This window comes from Perissodus microlepis, chromosome 12 (genome assembly GCF_051167445.1).
Source record: "Perissodus microlepis isolate ML-2025 ecotype Zambia chromosome 12, ASM5116744v1, whole genome shotgun sequence".
In the NCBI taxonomy this organism is placed as follows: domain Eukaryota; kingdom Metazoa; phylum Chordata; class Actinopteri; order Cichliformes; family Cichlidae; genus Perissodus; species Perissodus microlepis.
Genome location: NC_140472.1, coordinates 34,110,578 through 34,131,299, shown reverse-complemented (window position 1 = coordinate 34,131,299; position 20,722 = coordinate 34,110,578). Strand labels below are relative to the sequence as shown.

The following is a 20,722-nucleotide window of genomic DNA, read 5'->3' as shown; positions in this document are numbered from 1 at the left end:
GCCGTCATAGGATGAGAGGCGGAGTGCACCCTGGACCAGACTGCAGGGCTAATGCAGAGAAACAACCATTCACACCAAGGGCTACATTAGAATCAGCAGTTAACCTAACGCCACTACATCCATCTCTTTGGATTACGGGGAAGAGGCCGGAGAGAATCCACACAAACACGGGGTGAATATGGAAACTCCACACAAAAAAATCCAGATGGTGGATTTGAGCCCGTGCTCTGCTACCCACCACACCACTCTGCTGCCCATGCCAACGGTCATTTCCATCTGTAGCAATTCATCTGTGGCACATCTGTGTTCAGAGTAGAGCTGGGCGATAGAACGATAACGATATGTATTGCGAAATAACTTTTTCTCGATAGAAAAATTAAACTATTGCGATAGACCTCATCTCTCTCTCTCTCTCTCTTCCTCTCTTATAAAAAAAATGAATAGCCAATACAAATTAAGTAGCGCAGAGCCGAACCAATCACAGCCGCAGTGTCACGTCACGTAACTTGTTACGTACAGCTCAAGTGCCAAGCCGCACATGTGTATTTGTTTGGGAAGCAGCCAGCCGCCGTGCGGCCGGGTAATGGAGGAAATGAGTGTTCCGACTAGAGAAAAGTCTAGGTGACCAAGTTACCGAAGAGAACACAGATGACGGTTCCAATGCCGGAGAGATTGTCGAAAGGAAAGGCCAGAGAAGTTCCGTAGTGTGGAGGTATTTCGGCTATTTGAAGTCTGACAAAAAACAGAGTAACACGCACTGTAAATTGTGCCGAAAGCATGTTCCCACAAAGTCTGGAAATACAACAAACCTTTTTTATCACCTGAAGCAGTGCCACCCACTAGAGCACGCTCAATCTCTGACTGAAAGCGCTAATTCGTCGTCGAAAACAACCAGGGGAATCCCTGCGAAGCAGCAACAGTCAATTGAGTCGGCTTTCTCCAGCGTCTTACCATATGACAAAAAAGCTAAGAGACATAGCAACATAACGAATGCCATAGCCTACTGTCTCGCTAAAGACATGCTACCAATAAACACGGTCGAAAATGAAGGATTCAAGCAGCTAATTAAGGTAATGGATCCTCGTTACCAACTCCCTGGACATAAACATGTCTCTCGGACAGCGCTTCCAAAGCAATATTAAATAAGTTAGTCAATTTTGTCTCTTCTTCTGTAAAATAAACAGATTTTTAGAATTAATATTTTGTTTCTAAGTGGAACTGACAATTTAGTAGTCTGTTTTGTTTGATCTATTTTGAAACTTAAATGCTTTAGCGGCTACTTTTTGTGTAGTTTGTAATATTTGCCTTTATTTTGCCTAAACTGAAGCCTCATTTTAAGTACATCTGCCCTGTTGAACTTATTATGGGAAATAAATATTTAAATCAAAACAAGCTGCTGATTATTTCACATTTTACTTGTGAGCAACAGCACATTTAAATCTTACATATATAGTTATTTGGCTTATATCGTGATATATATCGTTATCGCCTGAAATGAAAAAAACATATCGTGATATGAAAAAATCTTATATCGCCCAGCTCTAGTTTAGAGCATACCTGCCTTCCCTTTCATATTATATGACTTTCACAAATTGGGTGCACAGAAACTGACTGGTTAATCCATCAGCTGATGCAGGCCGACACTGAGATCAGCTGACCCGCTAAGCTTGTCTCTGAGCTCAATTCTGTGGCCTACCTGACTTAATGCTACCTCACTTAGTGCTTAGTTGTTATTTGTCTAATAACAACCTAAATAATTAGTGATTATGACACAACAGTTGTTTGGTTCAAGGTTTATCATTATATACTCTGTGTGTGCCGCTAACCTCAGCACACTGCAGTACCGCTCTCCCCCCAGCAGGTCTGTAAGTGGGCCAGTATTATCTCAAAGAAGCGAGGCTGAAGGGTGACAGCCGTCTTTTTCTGACAGATCTTTTAAAAAAGAAGACGGCAGCCAAACCGTCTCTGCTCCTCATCTGCATATTCATATTCACAGTCCCATTCATATTCATCTCGCCTCAGTTTAGCTGTCAGTCATCCAAGATGACACTTCACAGCTGGGATGATGGAGAGAAGAGGGTGTGTGGGAGATGCTATGTGAAAAGTTTGCACTTGTGTACGTGTGTGTGCGCTTGCGTGTAGCTCCTTGCTGCCTGATGAAGGAAAGTCAAACCAAAATGGTGACGTTCCTAAATGTTAGCATGGTTAATATTAAACACTGATGTGTTTGGCGGTTTGCTATTCCAACCATGTAAAACAGCGCCATTAATGACGCTCTCATTGAGGAAAGCAAAATGACAGCAGAGGCCAGAGACCAGTTCCAGGTCGATGGAAAATTCCGACTTTTATCTGTGAATTTTAAACAGCAGGAATCAATTCAGCTCCACAATATAACTGACACACAAAAACATTCTGCACATATTAAATCTTTCACATCATGGATGCTCGTAAATGTAAACATATAAACATAATTGTTGACCATTTGTCATGAATAAGAAAACATTGATGACATTAAAATGTCCTTTTTTTTTCTTCTTATTTTCACTTGTAATGTATGTGATACAAAAATAATGTTTTAATGAGTTCATTATATGCAGAAAACCAAATAAAATGATTGTTTGTGGTCCTTTAAATCAATTCAATTCAAATGTATTTACTAGGGGTGCAACTATACACAAAATTCACGGTTCCGTTTGATCCTTTGGTGTCATGGTTCGATATTTCGATACAAAAAAATGTTCATGCTTTTTTAATTTGTCATTTATTAAAGTTATAAATATATATTTTAACTCAAAAGTACAGTTTTTAAATTTAATGTTGCTGAAACAACAAAGTAATAAAAAAAAAAATCTGATCGAGAAATCACTCATCTTTGGAAAAGAGAGTTTATTACAGAGAAATGGCTCTTTCCAAAATAAAAGCTATACTATACGCTTCTTCTGGGCTATATTCTCAGCAGCATATTAAACATATCAGGTCCCCATAAGGAGAATCATGTGCTAACGGCTGTCTAAATGACTCGGGTAAAGTTTGTAGCATGTGTGCTTGTTGTTTTTGTCTGCTTCCACTTGTCTTTGCACTAGGATGCTGTCGGCGTAAATGTGCAGTCATATTCGTTGTGTTCCCACTAGTGCTGTCGGCGTCAATCTCGTTGAAATGACGTTAACGCCATAACGCGGCAAATCTCCGTTAACGAGTTACCGCGGATCGCCCCGTGCGTGGGGCCAACACGAGCTAACTGCGCTAACGGACTAGTTCCCACCAATGTAATTGACCATTGCGTGGCACATCCAACATACTGTTTTACTTTTGTCCATGACGGGCTTACCTTCAGGGTCATACATCACATGAAAACCAAAATAGTTCCAAACGCCAGATCTGAATGAGGGTGGGGGAGGTTCAATTTGCCATGTTGCAAGGAGAGCTTAGCTTCTGTCTTGCTAGCTTGCCCTGCGCTCAGTGAATCTGCGTTCGACTACTCCGCCTAGGCTGCACTGTCGAGCGCAGATCCACTGAGCGCTCAACACAGACAGCATCGTCAGAAGGAAAGTTGATAAAATAAATTAAAAATTTTGTATTGTTAGATACATATGCGTACCGAACCGAAAGCACTGTATCGAACGGTTCAATATCAATACGAGTATCGTTGCACCCCTAGTATTTACATAGCAGCAAATTACAACAGCAGTAAGGTGAAGACCCTACAATAATAAAGAGAAAGCCCCAACAAATGGAGCAAGCACTTGGTGACAGCTGGAAGGAAAAACTCCCTTTTAACAGGAAGAAACCTCTGGCAGAACCAAAGACATGCTGTTGAAGATGGCCACAGATGTGACGTGTATAAACACAGTGAGTGGAAAAAGGTGAGTGAAGAAGAAACAGTGCATCATGGGAATCCCCCAGGAGACTAGACCTATTGCAGCGTAACTAAGGAAGGATTCAGGGTCACATGATCCAGCCCTAACTATAGCTGTGTCCCAAAACGTAGGCTTCATCCTCCTGAGGCGGCATTTGTAGACCGATTACATCACAGCGATGCGACGAAGGCTGTCCCAATTCATAGACTCCTCCGAATCCGGCCAACAAATGCGTCCTTCTTTTCCCCAGATTTGAAGGATGGGTCGGGTGTATCCTTTGTGGCCACCCATAACCCAGAATTCATAGCACGGCCCAGCCAGTTCCAGTTTCCCACAATGGCGGCCACTATTAAGTTTCAGCTGGGTTTTCACACAGCTGAATAAACGTCAAACAGAAAACTGATTGAACAGAAGTGTGAGACGGTCGAGAATTTACGGCAGTGTCCAGCAAGGAGCAGACGGCTGAGTTAACTACACCAAGACAGCAGTGATGCACATCTGAAGGCTAGACCATCCCATTTCACAGCCTCGCACTTCCGGCCTTCTCGGTCTTCGAAGGACCCAGCCCACGTAGACCACGAAGGCCGGGTTCTCCGAAGGATGCGGCCTAGGTTTTGGGACACATCTTATATGCTTTAGCAAAAAGGAAAGTCTAATCTTGAAAGTAGAGAGGGTGTCTGTCTCCCAAACCCAAACTGGGAGCTGCTTCCACAGAACTTCTGCTCTTTTGACTTTCCCAGTCTCCCTTGTTTGTAGCCAAAGTGCAAAAACACCATTTGGACATTTTCTGGGTTTATCGCTATTGAAGCGATCTGTTCTTGGCAGATTGTGTAATTTTCGAAGGTCCAAAAAGACCAAGGTGAACTCGACTAATGGCAAATAATGCATTGCATAACGAGAGAGTCAGCTCTGGATCAACGGGCTTAAAGAAAGGGGGAAAAAAACAAAACCAAAAAACAAAAGTACCTCATGATCTGCTCATTTTAATCTGAGGGATTATCCATTTGATACCATAAAATCCAAATTTTAGAAATAAGTCTGACGTTGCCCTTCTGTGGAGCCTGTCTCCAAACTATATGACTCATAGCTCAGAGTGTTTGTGTGTGTGTACATGTGCCTTAGGTTTACATCTGGCTCTGGCATATGTCCTCCATCAAAGCCCATCCATTATTGAGGGAATGGTTTGTGGTAAAAGGGAATGAAACGGTGTATTTTTAACACTCAGATGGGAGTGCGTACATGTGCAGGGATGTCTTTGAGTGCAGTTTCTGACAGAAGAGACAGAAACTGAAAAAACAGAAAGGCCAGAGAGGATGTGTAAGTATGTATTTTTACAGAGCATAATGCTTGATGGAAATTATGTCCTGTGAGGGAGAGACCGGAGCACCGGAGAATAACGGATAAAGTCAGTGGTGAAGCAGCTTTTTATGTGTTCCTGTGAGAAAAGCTTTACACAAGCTGCTCCTCCAGCTAAGAATCAGTGCTCCTGCTCAAATTTACAAAACATTTTCCCTTTATTTGACATCACCTGCACAAATCAAATCATTTTTTAAATGCACTCTAAGAAAACTGCTCAAATATCCAACTACTGCTTTCTTTAAAGCCAGATGTGGGTGGAAAATACTCTTTCTAATAAACAACACCACTGAGACAAATGTTAGATGAGTGCAAAAGAGTGAAGGAAAAGGTTACGATCAGAAAGATGTTGATCAGTCCTGATATTATAACTTGATAAAATCGGTGGCCAAAGACTAATAAGGGTTGATGTGAAAAGACGGAAAGGTTGCCCTTTTTTGATAGTTAAACACTTAATTGACAGAGAACTTGAAGGAAAGGCCACACAGTCTGACCCACGTGGGCAAGGAATCGAAACAAATCTATTTTATGTGCGCGTTGTCTTACACTAAGGGGGTTTCAGATTGAAGAGAAAAATGTGAAAGCTGCTGTTTTCAGGAGGAAATGATAGTATAAAGCATAATCCCCATGTGGCATCCTGTTACACATCCCTTCAAACCCCTGTAACTTTAAAAGTCAACTTTTACTGAAGACGCCTTCACAGCAGACCTCTGAACTGTGCCAATCATGAGATCTAGATTTAAGCGAGTGGGCAAGTCAGACTAAATGAAACAGCCAGATTCAGCAAAGAGCCAGAGCAAGCAGAGACATACTGAAAAAGGAAATGGAGACAACGAAGCTAAGCCACTCCCACTTACCTGTGATAAAAGAAAAGAAAGACAAGAGCAAACCGAGCTGGAGAGTTTAAATCCTCACATGCATGAGGAGAGGTCAACAGGCTAGGTCTCATGAGTCTGTTTAGAGGCATCAACATTCAACTGCTTATCGTCTCATATACCAGCCCACCAAGCAGCCATCACGCAGTATTTAACAGATCAGATACGACACAAAGAACGAAGGAGGCTAAGATCGCACAAGACAGTTAGTGATAGCCGAAGGAAAAATAAATATTAGACTTTGCAATAAGATGCTAGATAGACGCTTTCAGCAGAAGAAAACAAACTCAATTTACAAACAACAAGAAAAGAAATGTCATAAATAATGCAAATGTGACCTCTCAAATACCCAACTGAGCATCTGTTCGTACATAGCCTGATGACTACGAGTCATGTGGTAAGTATGTATACTTTTTACATATCATAGATTGCTTGTGTGTGTTGAGATTGAGAGGCAGTGCTGGAGGTTCATGAATCACCTTTAAACTGCTGCTTCATTGTGATCTCCCTCTATTTCTCTCTCACACGCACACCCGGCTCATTTTTCCTCTCATCTCCAAGAAAATGTGTATTTTCTAAGCCAAACTTCATTACAGCTCACCCTGGTCCTGATGGAGCAACATCCTGATCATTTTGCCATCACCGTATCTACAGCAGAGCTAAAAAAATAAAGAAAAATCTTCCTGGAGGAAATAAATGGCTTAAATTAGAATCTCTAAAATTTAGAAAATTGCTGCAGCAGTGATGTGTAAAATTGGTTCCTCTTGAGTTTTCAACAGCAGCTTTTTATGGGAACCTGTATTCCTGTGTAGAAGGAGGCCCGTTTGTGTGACTGGTGCTCATCAGGGGTTTGCCCTAAATCTCTGAAAGGCTTAGGTCGTGTCTGTGGACAGAGATGTTTTAATACTTTCAAACTGTACTGTTGAGGCCGTCATCTGTTTTCTCCCCAGAGGAATATCCTGCAGTCAGACTGGGCTGAGCAAACCTCATCCTGCTGACTGTCCTGAAAGATTCACTCCAGAACAGAGCAAAACCACACACAAGCAAGCCAAACACAAAGGTTACAAATAAGCATAACAATTTCTAAATGCATAATTTTTGAGTCTGTTTTCTTTTTAGGACAAATTGCAGAAGTTAATGTAAACATTCAGTATCTACACAGAATAAATGTGCAGATTTAATCTATTTAATGTCAAAGAATGCAATAGTGGCCTTTTGCAGCTAAGCTGAATCTCAAAGTAGTTGCACTGGTACTCAGTGACATGCTGTATCCTGCTCACCAACACACTGCTGGACAGACTGACCCATGGAGAGAAGTCAGGATTAGGTACAGTAAGTAATTAACTGATCTTAGCATTCTACTGATAGCTCAAGCATATAAGGCACAGACTACACAGCAGAACTGGTATGAGACGGTTTTCAGCGTCAGACCTTAAGGTGGGATCCTTGTGGTTACTCCAAAGTTAAAGCATGTCTCCAGAGGTGACCGTGCCGTGGCCATGAGGACACCTCAGCTTTGAAACAACCTCTGCTGAGCAAATCCAGCTGGCAGTGACCTTGAAAGCAAAATGTTTTTCTATACATTTGTATTTCCTTCCTGATGCTATTACTGCTTTCATTCAAAGACTGCTATAATACAGTAGTTTAATATTTGTATTTTTGAGTCCATTTGTGTTGTTGCTGTTGTTGTTTAACTCTTTCCTAACTTCACTTTTTGATTTTTTTCATCTTCAAGTATGTCGCAGGCTGCAGTCTGTCTGTGTGAATGTGTGCATGCAAGAGTGTTGTTGGGTTACTCTGTGGCTATAATGAAACAGATTCTTACAGGATAATTTTGTTGATGAATTCCACAATTTCATAGGACATGTACAATGACAACAAAAGGGCTATTCTATTCTATTCTATTCTGATACAGGTCCTTGCCAGATGTTTATACAGTATCTCCACCTGTGACGTTACCCGAGGTTTAACTGAGAAAGCTCCGGTCTTTCCAGAGGTATAGGCTCTTTAGAAAATACACTCATGCAGGCCTTTACTACTACCACTAAGATTCAGCTAAACCTCACCATTAGTCCTCGCTCACCATTATGTATAATGGTATTATCCTGTGCATAACTATAAATATAAAGTTGGGCTTTAAAAGTGAACCCAAGTGCCTCAAACCTGCATTCTTTCTGATGGCCAGCAGGGGGTAACTTGTTTGGCTCCAAGAATAAGTCATATTTAATGAAAGTCCTTGAGAAAACAGCCCCGTATTTATAGTCTGGATCATATTTCATATTTAGCACATGATGATGTTCATTTTGGAAATTATGGTTCCATTAAGAGTAAAGGAGACAATAAAGCAGGGCATAATTTAGGGTGAGTGTTGGAGTGTCTAAACAGCCTAAACAGATATCTTGTAGAACAGATATCTTGCGGCTCTCAAAAATCAGAAATCAGGATTTCAGAAGGTTGCAGAGTGTCAGAGAGAGAAAGTGAATGCAATCAGCAGGTGAGAGATCGAGTTTGAAAGGATGGCCTAAGTGCAGCTGGCAAGGCGGTTACTGTTCTCAGCTTTATTTTTAATTTTGGGCAGGAGTGAAAGGTTTGGCATGACGGTTGAGTGCAAGCTAGTATCAGTCCAAACTCATCTCTGACTTTTTTCTTTGATCCGAGCTTCATCCGAGCCAAGATACCAGCACGCCACAGTGAAGCTGGTTATCCCACCACTATGAAATCTACTCCCGATCAACACAGATCCCCAGTGTGACATAGTGAAGATAGGAATTAGCATGCCTAATACACACACAGTAAACATGAGCACACAAACATTGTGTAAGCTTAGACATCTGCCATCCCTGTTTGTATCTGAACGCACGGTAACTTCTGTCTGTAATCATCCGTTTAAAGAATCTTGAGAAGAAACAATATAAGAATCTAAAGCCACAGATGTGCCTGGTGCTCCCAGTGAGGCCTAAGAGTCAGACTGCACATCTGGCAGGGTCTCGGCACAGTCACTATCCAGCTGTGAGGAGGTGACTTCTTCACTGTTCCTGAGCAACGCAACCATATTTAGAGTGAGTCCTGCTTGTAATACAGTTGATATTTACAACGCATCACACTGGAAAATGTCATTTCAGTACAAAAAGAAGAAGATGCATGCTAGCTGTGAGGAGTACGTGTTTTTAGAGAAGATGAAAAACAAAAAGGTAATTTTCAGCTTCTCTTTAGTTTTTTATTATTGGATTTACTGTGTTATATACTGTGGGTCGAGAACAGCTGCAGATCTCTATCACAGCAACACCTCGAACAATATCTAGAGTCACCAGTTTAAACCTGAGGGCAGAGGCCCACCTTGACTTGAAGCCAAGCCCATGTAGTGAATGCTTATTATTTAAAAAATATTATCATTTGTTTTAGTTCCTTGCTTTGGTATGTTGTGATTTCATCCATTAATAAAACACATAAAAACACATTTCAGGAGGCCCTATGACAGATATGACAGTCTCACTGAAACCTTGAAATTCCTTCTTGATACCTCGAACGTGGCTCAAAGGCAGCGCACTGCTTCTGCGCCCCACTGAGCATAACTGCTGCTAATGAGACTCAGGAGTTAATTAGCCATTTAGCTACAGCATGGGGGGCTGTGTGGTTCTTTTTTCAACAATTAAGGTCATAATATCTCGATGCACGCTTAATCATCCAGGTAAGGAAATCCCAGAAGGATGATTCTGTTCATCTGATCGCAGCGTTTTCAGTGGGAGAAACGTCTGTCACTCATCCAGGTGACCTCTTCAGTCTCGAGAGACAGAAAACCTTACATCCAGATGAACAGAGTCAACTTTTTGGGTAAGGTCATAAAACTTAATATTTTACTTAACTAAAAAAAAAAAATCTTCATACTGACTCTGGAAAACTAATTCTCCCAAGAGAGAAAGGTGAGAGAAGTGAGGATGACGGTCTAAATGGATGTGAAAGAGCACAGAGTAACAGGTAAAGAGTGAGGCGAGGAGACTGTTATATAATAATGTCGATTCACAGTCAATCTCTCCACTCCATTCTCTAATCAAGTCTAGAGGGATCAGTCTGCAGGAAAGATCAGTATCCCTTGTACAGCACACAATGCACGACTGACAACTGTGTGTGTGTGTCTGACAAAGACAGACGGGGAGAGGAGGGAGATTAATGTGCGATACTGGTGCGCGCTTTACAAGCTGTGTTCAAATACTAAACTGTTATGTAAAGAAAAATACAATTTCACACTGTTGTACTAGTGAATCATTTATAAAGCATGTTTATCTATCACTTTAAAATTTACCCCTCATTCACTCACGCTTTCTCAAGCAAAGTGCTGACCTGACACTCAGGATTTTGGGGTTCGGTGAATGTAATGATGTGTAAGATCATTACATTCACTACATGCACACGGATTTTTCAGTTTTTCACTCAAATCTTTTATGTTATTCTCCACGATGTGGATGCAAAACCACCAGTGTGTGAATGTGTGTGTGAATGGGTGGATGACTGAATGTAGTGTAAAGCGCTTTGGGGTCCTTAGGGACTAAGTAAAGCGCTGTACAAATACAGGCCATTTACCATTTGTGACGATTGGTGATTAGTTTGTTCGTTAGTTTAGCCTGTAAATACTCTCACAGAGCTTCTTAGCATATCTGTGCAAAGAACTGAGGTATAAGACATCCTTGGTGATCCTAGCCTGACCCATATGCATTCATAATGTGCATTTATTTTAACTGTTCTCCCAGTCAGTGCAGTCAGTGTATCAGTGTACAGCAGTTACTGGCAAATAGAATAAAAATGCCAAGAAAGTCCTTATTATTCTGTGAACCCTACATGTATGTCAGCACACGTAGGGTTTAAAATTAATAACTGCTAGTTACATGATACACAAAAAAAGAAAGTGGCACACAAAGTAACAAATTACTTTGCACATTTAATATTTACTGTAGGAATTAAAAAGTAATGTGCCGACACAGATCTCAAGACATATACAACTGAAATGGCAGCTGCATAACAGTTTAAAAATGGGTTTTTGCATCCACACCGATCAAAGAGTACCAAGAACCAGCACTTCAGGAATCACAATAAAAAAACGTAAAGTGGGATTCCAGCTATTTCAGCTGCACCCCCCCACCCCCTCTACTGTTCACATATACTCAGACCTGGCTGGACAATTCATTAGATTTATCACCAACTCGTCCACTTATCTGAGCTGGGCATGTCATTTCACTTTCTATCCATCCTACCTGCTCCAACCACAAATTCCCATTTAGTAGCCTGTGCCCGACTGGAGTCCCCCAGGCGGCTGGTGCTCTTTCAATTTCAGCGAGCCCTATTAAAGCCAGCTAACAAGTCAGCTTGCATTGGATACCTGGCCTGCATTCATCCAAGGGCTGACACATACTCCTGAAGCTCCAATTTCTCCCTGCATTTGCTTTAATACATCCCAGGAGTTTAGTGTCGTACTGTTGCCAATAAAAGTGACAACACTGAGCCAAAAAAGCAAACGAGAAAAATGTAAACCAAAGCTAGAGTCAGAATAACGTGACTGATCCTCGGTGCAATGCGTTATAGCATAGGTCTTATAAATGAAACCAAAACTAAATATGCCTCCAATACCAGGAATCTAAAGTGTGGTTGGACGGCCCTGCCTACATTTGGTTAAAAAGTGCAAGATGAAGTTGTCTTTGAGAGATCTTTTAGATCTCTTTCAACTTTAAAGTCTGGATTAGTTTGGTTGATACTGAAAGTATCAACATCAGGCTCAGCCCATTTTGGAAATGCAGCTTTTCTGTATCTGTTGTCAGACAGAAACAAAGTTCTGGGTTTGAATCTGGTGGCAATTTACAGAGACGTGCAGGAGGAGGAGACGGTCTTCTACTTTAAAAGCTAAATCAGATGTAACAGACTTTTATAGACAAATGAACAGCCAGCTTTCCACCTTTCACTTATTGACCAAATCTTTATTTTGTTCTCAAGTCGAGCAAAGCCATCTGTTCAATGAGTGTCTTGACAGTGAGTTTCTGCTGGGTGGAATACATTACTTCAGCCCCACATTATTCAATTTGAATACTGCAAATCTGTATGCCAGAGCACTACACTGCGTTGCAATATTTAAACCATAAAAGAACACGTAATCTTTCAGTGGATGAAAGATGTATGAAGTTTCTACATAAAGATGTATGAACTGTCATTTTATATTTAAGCTATTGTTAGGCTTTCTACTGCTTAAAAATGCTGCAAGAAGCAGGGAAACTGAATTAAATGTAATAATTTAAATGCATTTTTTAAATTAACATATAAAAGTGATAAAACATAAAGACTATACACTGAGAAGTGAAATTTAGAGCAAAGCAGTAACAGGGTTTGAGGTACTCACAACATGAAGTCTTGTTCCCAACATGGCCGGTCCCCTCGGACTGTGATAGTTGTGCTTTTCACATTCTGCACCTTTAAAGTCACGTAGGCGTTGAATTTGTCTGGAACAGCAAATAAAATGTGAGACTTTGATTATTTAACACACAACATTTTTCATTTTATCTCAAGCCTTTTATTGAAGGTTCAACTACTTTTTGCTCTTTTCTACCATCCTGAGCTGCAGTGAACCAGCACACAGCCTCCTTACTTCAGAGCCATATGATTAACAGGCATTATTTTTAGAGTACTGCAGATGAAGGCGAGATAAGAGAGGCAGAAAACAGACAGAGGTATCGGTGTATCTGGCAGACAGCAGGAAAAAAAAAAGAATAACCTGGATTGGAAACAAAGACTAAAGAACACACGTCCAATTAGATGGAGAAATCGGTGTAGAATTTACTATCACGGAAAAGGTAAAGCCATTATCTGCTACCCACTATAAGATAAAGACCTACCTCATGGTATAACCTGGAGCAGCTTATGCTTGATATAACAAATCAGGTCTTTAGAAAACAACGTCACCATTTATTCCTCAGACCTCAGAGGTTTTTATGATGATTCCTAGCATCTAAAATCTTTGTTGTTCAATAAGGAGCATCAGTAGTAATTTCAGATTTTTAGACAACTTTATGTCTTGATTTTTATTTCCTGCTGGCTGCAACAAACAATTTTATTGTTTTATAAGTCTTAATCCTAATATTTGCAACTTATCTTCATGCTTTCCTACTATTGCCTCTTTCCAGGCAACAAATAATTAAAATCTCAGAAAAAAAAAAAAAAAGCCACGGAGAACATTTTGCTGTCTCTACCATTATTCAGCACTATTGCTTTGCTGGTTGGTCATTGATGTTCTGGGGAGTCATATCCATGGAGGAACAGAGAAACCTACAGGCTACGCATCACCACCCTGACTGCCATTAGATATCGGGGTGAAATCCTTGAATCCACTATCAGACCCTACACGGTGCACAACAGTTCTTGGAGGATGGAAATGATACCACTGACTGGCCCATGTGCTCGCTGGCATAAATCAGTAGAACGCCCCTGGGACGTTATGTTTCAGGCCGTCCGATGATACCAGGTTGCACCTCAGACTTTTCAGGAGCTCAGTGATTTCCTTGTATAGATCTGGAAGGAGATCCTGCAGGTTACCATCCGTCACCTCGTTAGGACCGTGCCCTGGGGTTGGACAAAAAGGACTAGCCTGATGCAGAAGTTTGTCACAGATTTTCAGGGCGTTGTTGGATCCAGCCCTCTGTAGGTCGATAATTTTCACCTCAATCAAACAACGCGGTAGTCTTTAATTCTGTATCAGCATACATAGCCAGCATGACCTTTTCCCATTGAGAACTGATGTATTTTCAAAATGTTCCTTTAATTTTTTTTTGTATCATTTATATTTGAAGGCAGCACTTATGTTCCTGGTGAGCCAAAAAATGGAGGGAAAGTTTCTAAATTCTTCACTTTGTTTGAAAATATCGAGTTTAACTCAAACCCCGATCGTTTCTTAAACTTTACCAAATAGTTTTGTTTCCTTAACCTAACCAAACGGCAACTGACACTTAAAGGAACGTGTGAAAAATAATCAAAACACATAAATAATGGTGTGAGTTGAACTTTACATACATTTACATTTTTAATGGGCTTTAATTGGCTACTGTATGACAAAACAGAATAATTACTATTATTAGTATTCAGTAGTGTAGTCATTTGAGGAAATATGCAGCAAAAATGTTAACAAACTTCTAAATCTTGAATATTTGATCAAACTGAAAAAAAGGAGATGGTGAAGAGAAATGAACAAGTGAAAATAGCTTTTAAAAACTGCACTCTGTTGTATGATAATTGAGCAGGAGAGAAGCTGTGACAAGAAACGGCCATTTCAGAAGGTAAACCAGACATTATATTTATTAATCAAGCAAAACGGAATGTATTTTGTTTCCTTTTATAAAACTAGTCCAAGTCATGCACTCAGATGTAACGCAAATCATATTCAGTCACATCAAAGTTACATTTGGTTATTCTAAAGTGATCAATAGCATGATCAATTATGTCAGTATTTATAAAGTTTCTCTTCTTTCATATTTATATCATTTCTGTCTAATTTGGCTGTATATTTGTACCAATTCTTCTGCTTTTTTCTTTATTCAGACTTGCAAAAATGTTTTGTTTCAACAGCTGGCTGATAAATAAATAGAACTCCTACAATCTACACTGCCATGCAAATAAACTGCGTTCTCCTTTAAAATCTATTTTCTGCTCAACAAAAGAAATTGCAATTAGAAAGGTATTTAATGAACTTACAAAACTGTAATGAAGTACGGTTACTAGGGTTATTTTGCAGATTCATTGGTGTTGAGAGCTCTAAAGGCTGTAAATAGCAGTGTGATTTCCCAGCAATCAGTACTTAAGAAGGGAGATTACGCCTTATATTTTGAGCTATATTGGTTTAATCAAATCAACCAATTTTGCCCAAGAAGTTAATTCAGTTGTCACTAAAGGCCATCCTGACTATAAGAGAGTTCAACCCACACCAAATATGTTCCTTATTATTTTCAAATTCTTGATTTTATGGGCCTAAATGTACTTCAAAAACAAAACTTCATAGCCTTTTAATGGTTAGGAAGGCAGTGATGAATGACACAATCCTGAGAACAGCGGTGTAAGAAAATAACTGCACGTGATACTCTGGTGGAAAATTTAAAAGCACTTAATTTGAATTTTGCATTTTTTAGATGATCTTCTTTGTTTTTAACCCACTAATCTGCTCTTTTACTAAACTGAAATTATTTAATCAATTTACTGCATAAATGGTATAAATAAATACATAAAATGTGATTTGATGTTTAAACACACACACACACACACACACACACACACACACACACACACACACACACACACACACACACACACACACACACACACACACACACACACACACACACACACACACAAAACCAATGTGTGTCTGCATATTCAGCAATAACAGAGGTCTGAGCATCCAGCCACCTAATCCCTGCTTGATTACCTGCCTCAAGTAGCCACTCTTCACACAAGAGAATCCACTCAGTGTTATAGTGTGTGTGAGTGTGTGAGTGTGTGTAAGTGTGTGAGTGTGTGTGTGTGTCCTTGTATACTTCTGCGTTCTCCATCTTACAATTATTCTCTTTTGAAGAGCAGCATTAGTGTTTCTGGGGTGAAGATGAGGTAAGGGATGAGCTCATTAATCTGCATGAATGAATACATTACAGCCATTGCTGGGTTCCAATATCCAGGTTTCATTTAAATCTATGCCCAAGTTTGTAAAATATACCCAAATCCTAAATTCTAGATCACATCAGTCCGCCCCATGCCTCGGTTATTTTTAGGGGTGTGTGTGAGTTTGAAAAGGCGTTTCAAAAATGTCTTTATATGTGAAAAATGGGCCGGTCAAACAGCCATGCAGTACAGGAAAGTGACCTTTCCTGCTAGGTGACCTTTAGATGCCATAAGGGCTGTGAATACCTGAAAACTACATATTCTTTGTGAAAAGACATCATTGGCCAGCTGTTTAAAACCTGCTTATAGTAATAAAGTGGTCAGTAGTGTAATGTAGAAATAGACAGCAATTTTCCCTGTAACAAAGGTTAATGTGGTTCATTTTTAAAAAGAATCCATAGCATACTGCAGAAGCTCAATGATATAAGTGGGGGCCTGTCCTCGTAAAGACATCAAAGTAAGAGTGAGGATTTTAAACTGATATCTGTACCCAACCGGAAACCAGTGCAGGGACTTTAACAAGGGAGTGATATGAGAGAATTTATGACTGTGTGTTAAAAGCCTTGCTGCGGCATTTTGGACCGCTTGAAGGTGATTTAAAGAAGCCTTGACAGACAGGAAAAGAGTGGATCACAATAATCTAATCGGGAGGAGATGAAGGCACAAACAAACATCCCCAGTTCACCTTTGGAGACAATAGTCTTAAGTTTGGCAATATTTCTTAAATTAAAAAAGCAAGAACGGGTCACAGACTTGACATGAGCATCAAAAAAAAAAACAGAGATTGATCAAGAATTAACCCAAGACTCTTTACCGAGGATGAGAAAGGACCCAGATGTTGCCTAATTTAGGGCTTGATACTCTCTGGAGCAAAAAGTAAACACTTGTCTGCGTTCAGCTGCAGAAAATTGTTTGTCATCCAACCAATAATTTCCTTAAGACAGTCCATTAGAGTGGATAAGTTGTCCAATTCACAAGGTTTAAAGGAGATGTAAAATGGGATATCGTCTGCATACAGATGGTAGGAAATTATTTTGAAACAACTAATGAGAAGGCCTAAAGGCAGATTATACAATGAAAAATACAAGGGGCTTAAAACAGATCCTTGTGGGACACCGCATGAAATTTCAGCTCCATCTGACCGAAAGTTTCCCACTGAAACCAAAAGTGTTCAATCAGCCATAAATGAGGACAGATCCACATAACCCTACTAAAAGATTTAAGCAGTGGATTAATATCTGATAATCAATGCTATCAAAGGCTGAGCTAAGGTCCAATAGAACAAGGCCTGAGCAATCACCCCTGTCCCCGGCCTGTTCGCGGCCATCAAAAGGTCATTTGTGACTTTAAGGAGAGCTGTTTCTGTGGAGTGTAACTTTCTAAAACCCGGTGGGTCTCTAGCTTGTCTGTAGTGGTGGATCCAGGTTAGGCTTTTTCAGCAGATGTTGAATAACTCAATGTTTAAAGTACCTGGGGACAGAGCCAGCAGGGAACCATTTATCAAGGTGACCACAGTGGAGCCAATGGCGTCAAAAACATTAAGGAACAGAGAAGTAGGTAAGACATCAACTGGACTTTCAAATGTCTGCAGGAGCCATTTCTTGTACATCGGGTCCAGTGCTACTCTCTACTGCCATGTGGAATTAAGGCTAAAGAAAATGCTGAAAAAATCATTTAAAAATATGACTCACTTCATTAGCCACGTTCTGAAAATATACGAGATGCAATGCTACTGAAAAATATGTTAATGGAGTTTAGATCTTTACAGGTATTTGGCATTATAATAAATTATACATCCTCAGCCGGGAAAGGGTGGAATGTCCACTCCGGGTCAGGGACGAGTGTAGAAGTTTAAGCATTTCGGGGTCTTGTTCACGGCTGAGGGGAGTGGGAGATCAACAGATTTGTGCTGTGGCTGCAGTGTACTGGTCTGTCATAGGAAAAACGGAGCTGAGAGTAAACAGGAATCTACGTCCCCACCCTCACCTATGGTCACGAGCTGTGGGTAGTGACGGAAAGAATGAAATGAAAGATACGAGCAGCAGAAATTAGCTTTCTCCGAAGGGTTGCTAGTCTCTCCCTTGCAGATGGGTTGAGGAGCTCAGCCTTCTGGGAGGTGCTCAGAGTAGAGCCGCTTTTTAAAATATGCTTGTCTGAAACAGGTCTCACTTGTAAATGAGACATTGAGTCTCAATGGGACTACCGGTATAAATAAAGGTTAAATAAAAATAAATAAAATAATCCTCGACATGGAAAAGGAGCCAGTTGAGTTGGTTGAGGCATCTGACAAGGATGCCTCCTGGGCGCCTCTTGGGTGAGGTGTTCCAGGCATGTCCCACTGGGAGAGGCCGGAAGAAGACCCAGGAGACGCTGGAGAGATATGTCTCTCGACAAGCTGGAGGAGGTGGCTGGGTAGAGGGAGGTTTGGGCTTCTCTGCTTAGGCTGCTGTCCCCGTGACCCGGCCAGGATAAGTGGAAGAAAATGGATGGATAGATATATTTTTAGTTTGTGGTGCTAAATCCGAAATAGTGAAACTCCAACACTGAACACCCAAAGATTTAAAAAAAGAAATAAATAAATGTATGACTGATACAAAGCTTCATGAAAACAAGCGCCATAAACATGGCAATATTTTAGTTAACTACCCTGATGAATAAGCATAAACATTAGCCTGATGAAGCCCTTTGGCTCTACCCTGTACCAGTGCAGGTCTCCATATTCGGTCACGTTAAAGATTTCTCTCTGCGTGTTTTCTTAGGTTTTCCATTTCTGCCAGATTTTTAACGTATGATTTTATGCTAGAATGAACACAAATACAACACAACATATTTACCAAAGTATTCTGGGAATGGTTTTAAGATCATTCCAGTTACTGGTGTGTCACATAATGGCATTTTCAAAAGTCACTGGCATTTCTCATTTATGCATATAGTGCCCTTTAGAGACAGTGCATTAACAGACCGGGTTATGGCATCAATGTTACGCTGCTGTCATTCCCAAACATGACTTAACCCTAAGCAAGTTGTTCTTAATGCCTAGCAACTAAAAGGTACAAAGTGAATAAAAACAAATGCATCATGCATAATGAAGAGTGGACTTAGACATCTGACAGAACGTTTTTTTACCATTTACTTTTACATTTTTTGCAAAGTCATTGAAAAACATTTCGCACGAGCTAAGGAGGATGAGCTTGGAAAGAAAAATCGACTGGACTTCTTTAGGTTTATTGAACACATTTCCACTCTCATCCAAAAAGCTTCTTCTGTGGAGGAGACTTAGTGGAAGTTGTCCCTTAAAGGGGTCGTGACCCACTAATGATCATGCACCTCACCACATGGGCCAAGGTGTGCAAAAGTGTGTGGGTCATTATCGGCAGAGGTTTTGGATGAAACTATTGTGAGGCCTTGCCCCACACTATTATGTCACCCACTGAGCTCACCTGACACAGGGTGTGAGTGGGGGCTCCAGTTGCATTGTACTGTAGGCTGCAGTTGGTGTCATGAGCCACCCCCAGTGTCCAAAGACGGTCGTTCACAGTGGACATAGGTGGCCTCTTTCACTCCTCTTTCAAACCATGTCTTCTCTGCCCAAAATGTGAATATTGGCATCCTCGAAAGAGTGACCTTTGACCTTTAGATGTAGATGTACAGCTAAGTGTTGTCCCGTCGAGGTGGCTCTTCTATGTTGAGCCGTGCATTTATGAAATGGCTGAAAGTGATTTTTCTGTCATACTGTAGTGGAACAAAAGAGAGTTTGCCATTCATAAATCACTGTTCTTTGTGTGCGCGCACGTGCATGCGTGCATCAGGTTTCGGTGCAATAGATTTGTCCATCTATAAATAATACCTGTCCTTTTATGAAATAAAATACAACTAAAATGACGTCCACGGTCTGTGTGCACGTGCCCTAACTTTCTCTTCGCCAAGCACAGCTCTAGAGTGAAAGGGGGCAGGAGGGAAAGGGTTACATTGGGAATAATCCATCATTCCTTTAAGACAGTTGCCAGGTCTGTGATTAAGGGAACAAGGTGACGGGCAGGGCTGAAGGCAGCCCAATTTACTGACAGCTACCAAGGGTAAAGGGAAAAAAATGAGGAAAACAAACAACAACTGGATAGGCAGTGAATGAAAGAAAAAACAACAACAAAAATAACCTAAAACACATTATAGTAAAAATCTAAAAGTGTGGCATCAATTTCCTGTGACACCTCCACGGTTGTCATGCAAAATATTGGCATCATAACAAATATCTGAAAGACATTAAGCACATCTCCATAAATGGTTGCAGTGAAAAAAACAACAACCCACAAACACCTTCCTCTTGTCAACAGCTCCTTGCTAAAGACAAATCCCAGCATGCAGCGGGACTCTCTCAGGGGGCAGCCAGTGTCATTTATAATTAAGCAGCGATGACTTATGAAAATAAATAAGTTATATTCAGTTATACATGGATGTGTAGAGCACAGCCAGGCAAGATGACATTTACTAGGCAGTCTACAGTAATGAATACTCTATTATGGGTGTCAGGGGAGGTGGCGGGGCTGGAGAAGGCTGGAGAATGTGGCAGAGTGATGGGGAGCTCAAGCAGAGAAGAGCTGTTGGTCGATGAGGACAGTTTACGGTGATGACAAAAAAAAGAATAAATTCTTCCATAACAAACACAATCAGCAGCATTTTGTTTCAGCTAATTACATTTAATATATATATATATAATATATTTAAAATTCTTTGCTACTAATTTAAATTTAAAAAGTATTTTCTGAAACACCAGTGAAGAAAATTTTGGGGAAGTTTACTTCTGGAGCGTGAGCCTTTAAAAAACGAAAAGAAAGTGGATGTCGCTGTTGCACTAACTGTATTAGGCTAAACGTAACAAAACTGTGGGCTCATCTGGGATTTGGATCTGAGACCTCTCGCACTCCAAGCAAGAATCAACTTTGACCAGATCCCAACACC

The 20,722-nt window shown here is 40.5% G+C and overlaps 1 protein-coding gene across 2 annotated transcripts in view; it reads right to left on the bottom strand.

The window, feature by feature from the left end:
* The window catches only part of LOC146376742 (protein unc-13 homolog B-like), a 183,200-nt gene that overhangs the window by 141,045 nt on the left and 21,433 nt on the right, over positions 1-20,722 (bottom strand). For both annotated transcript variants that reach the window (XM_084945718.1, XM_084945719.1), the window contains exon 3: positions 12,468-12,567. In XM_084945718.1, coding sequence (XP_084801844.1) covers positions 12,468-12,567 — 100 coding nt within the window. The remainder of the gene's footprint in view (positions 1-12,467; positions 12,568-20,722) is intronic.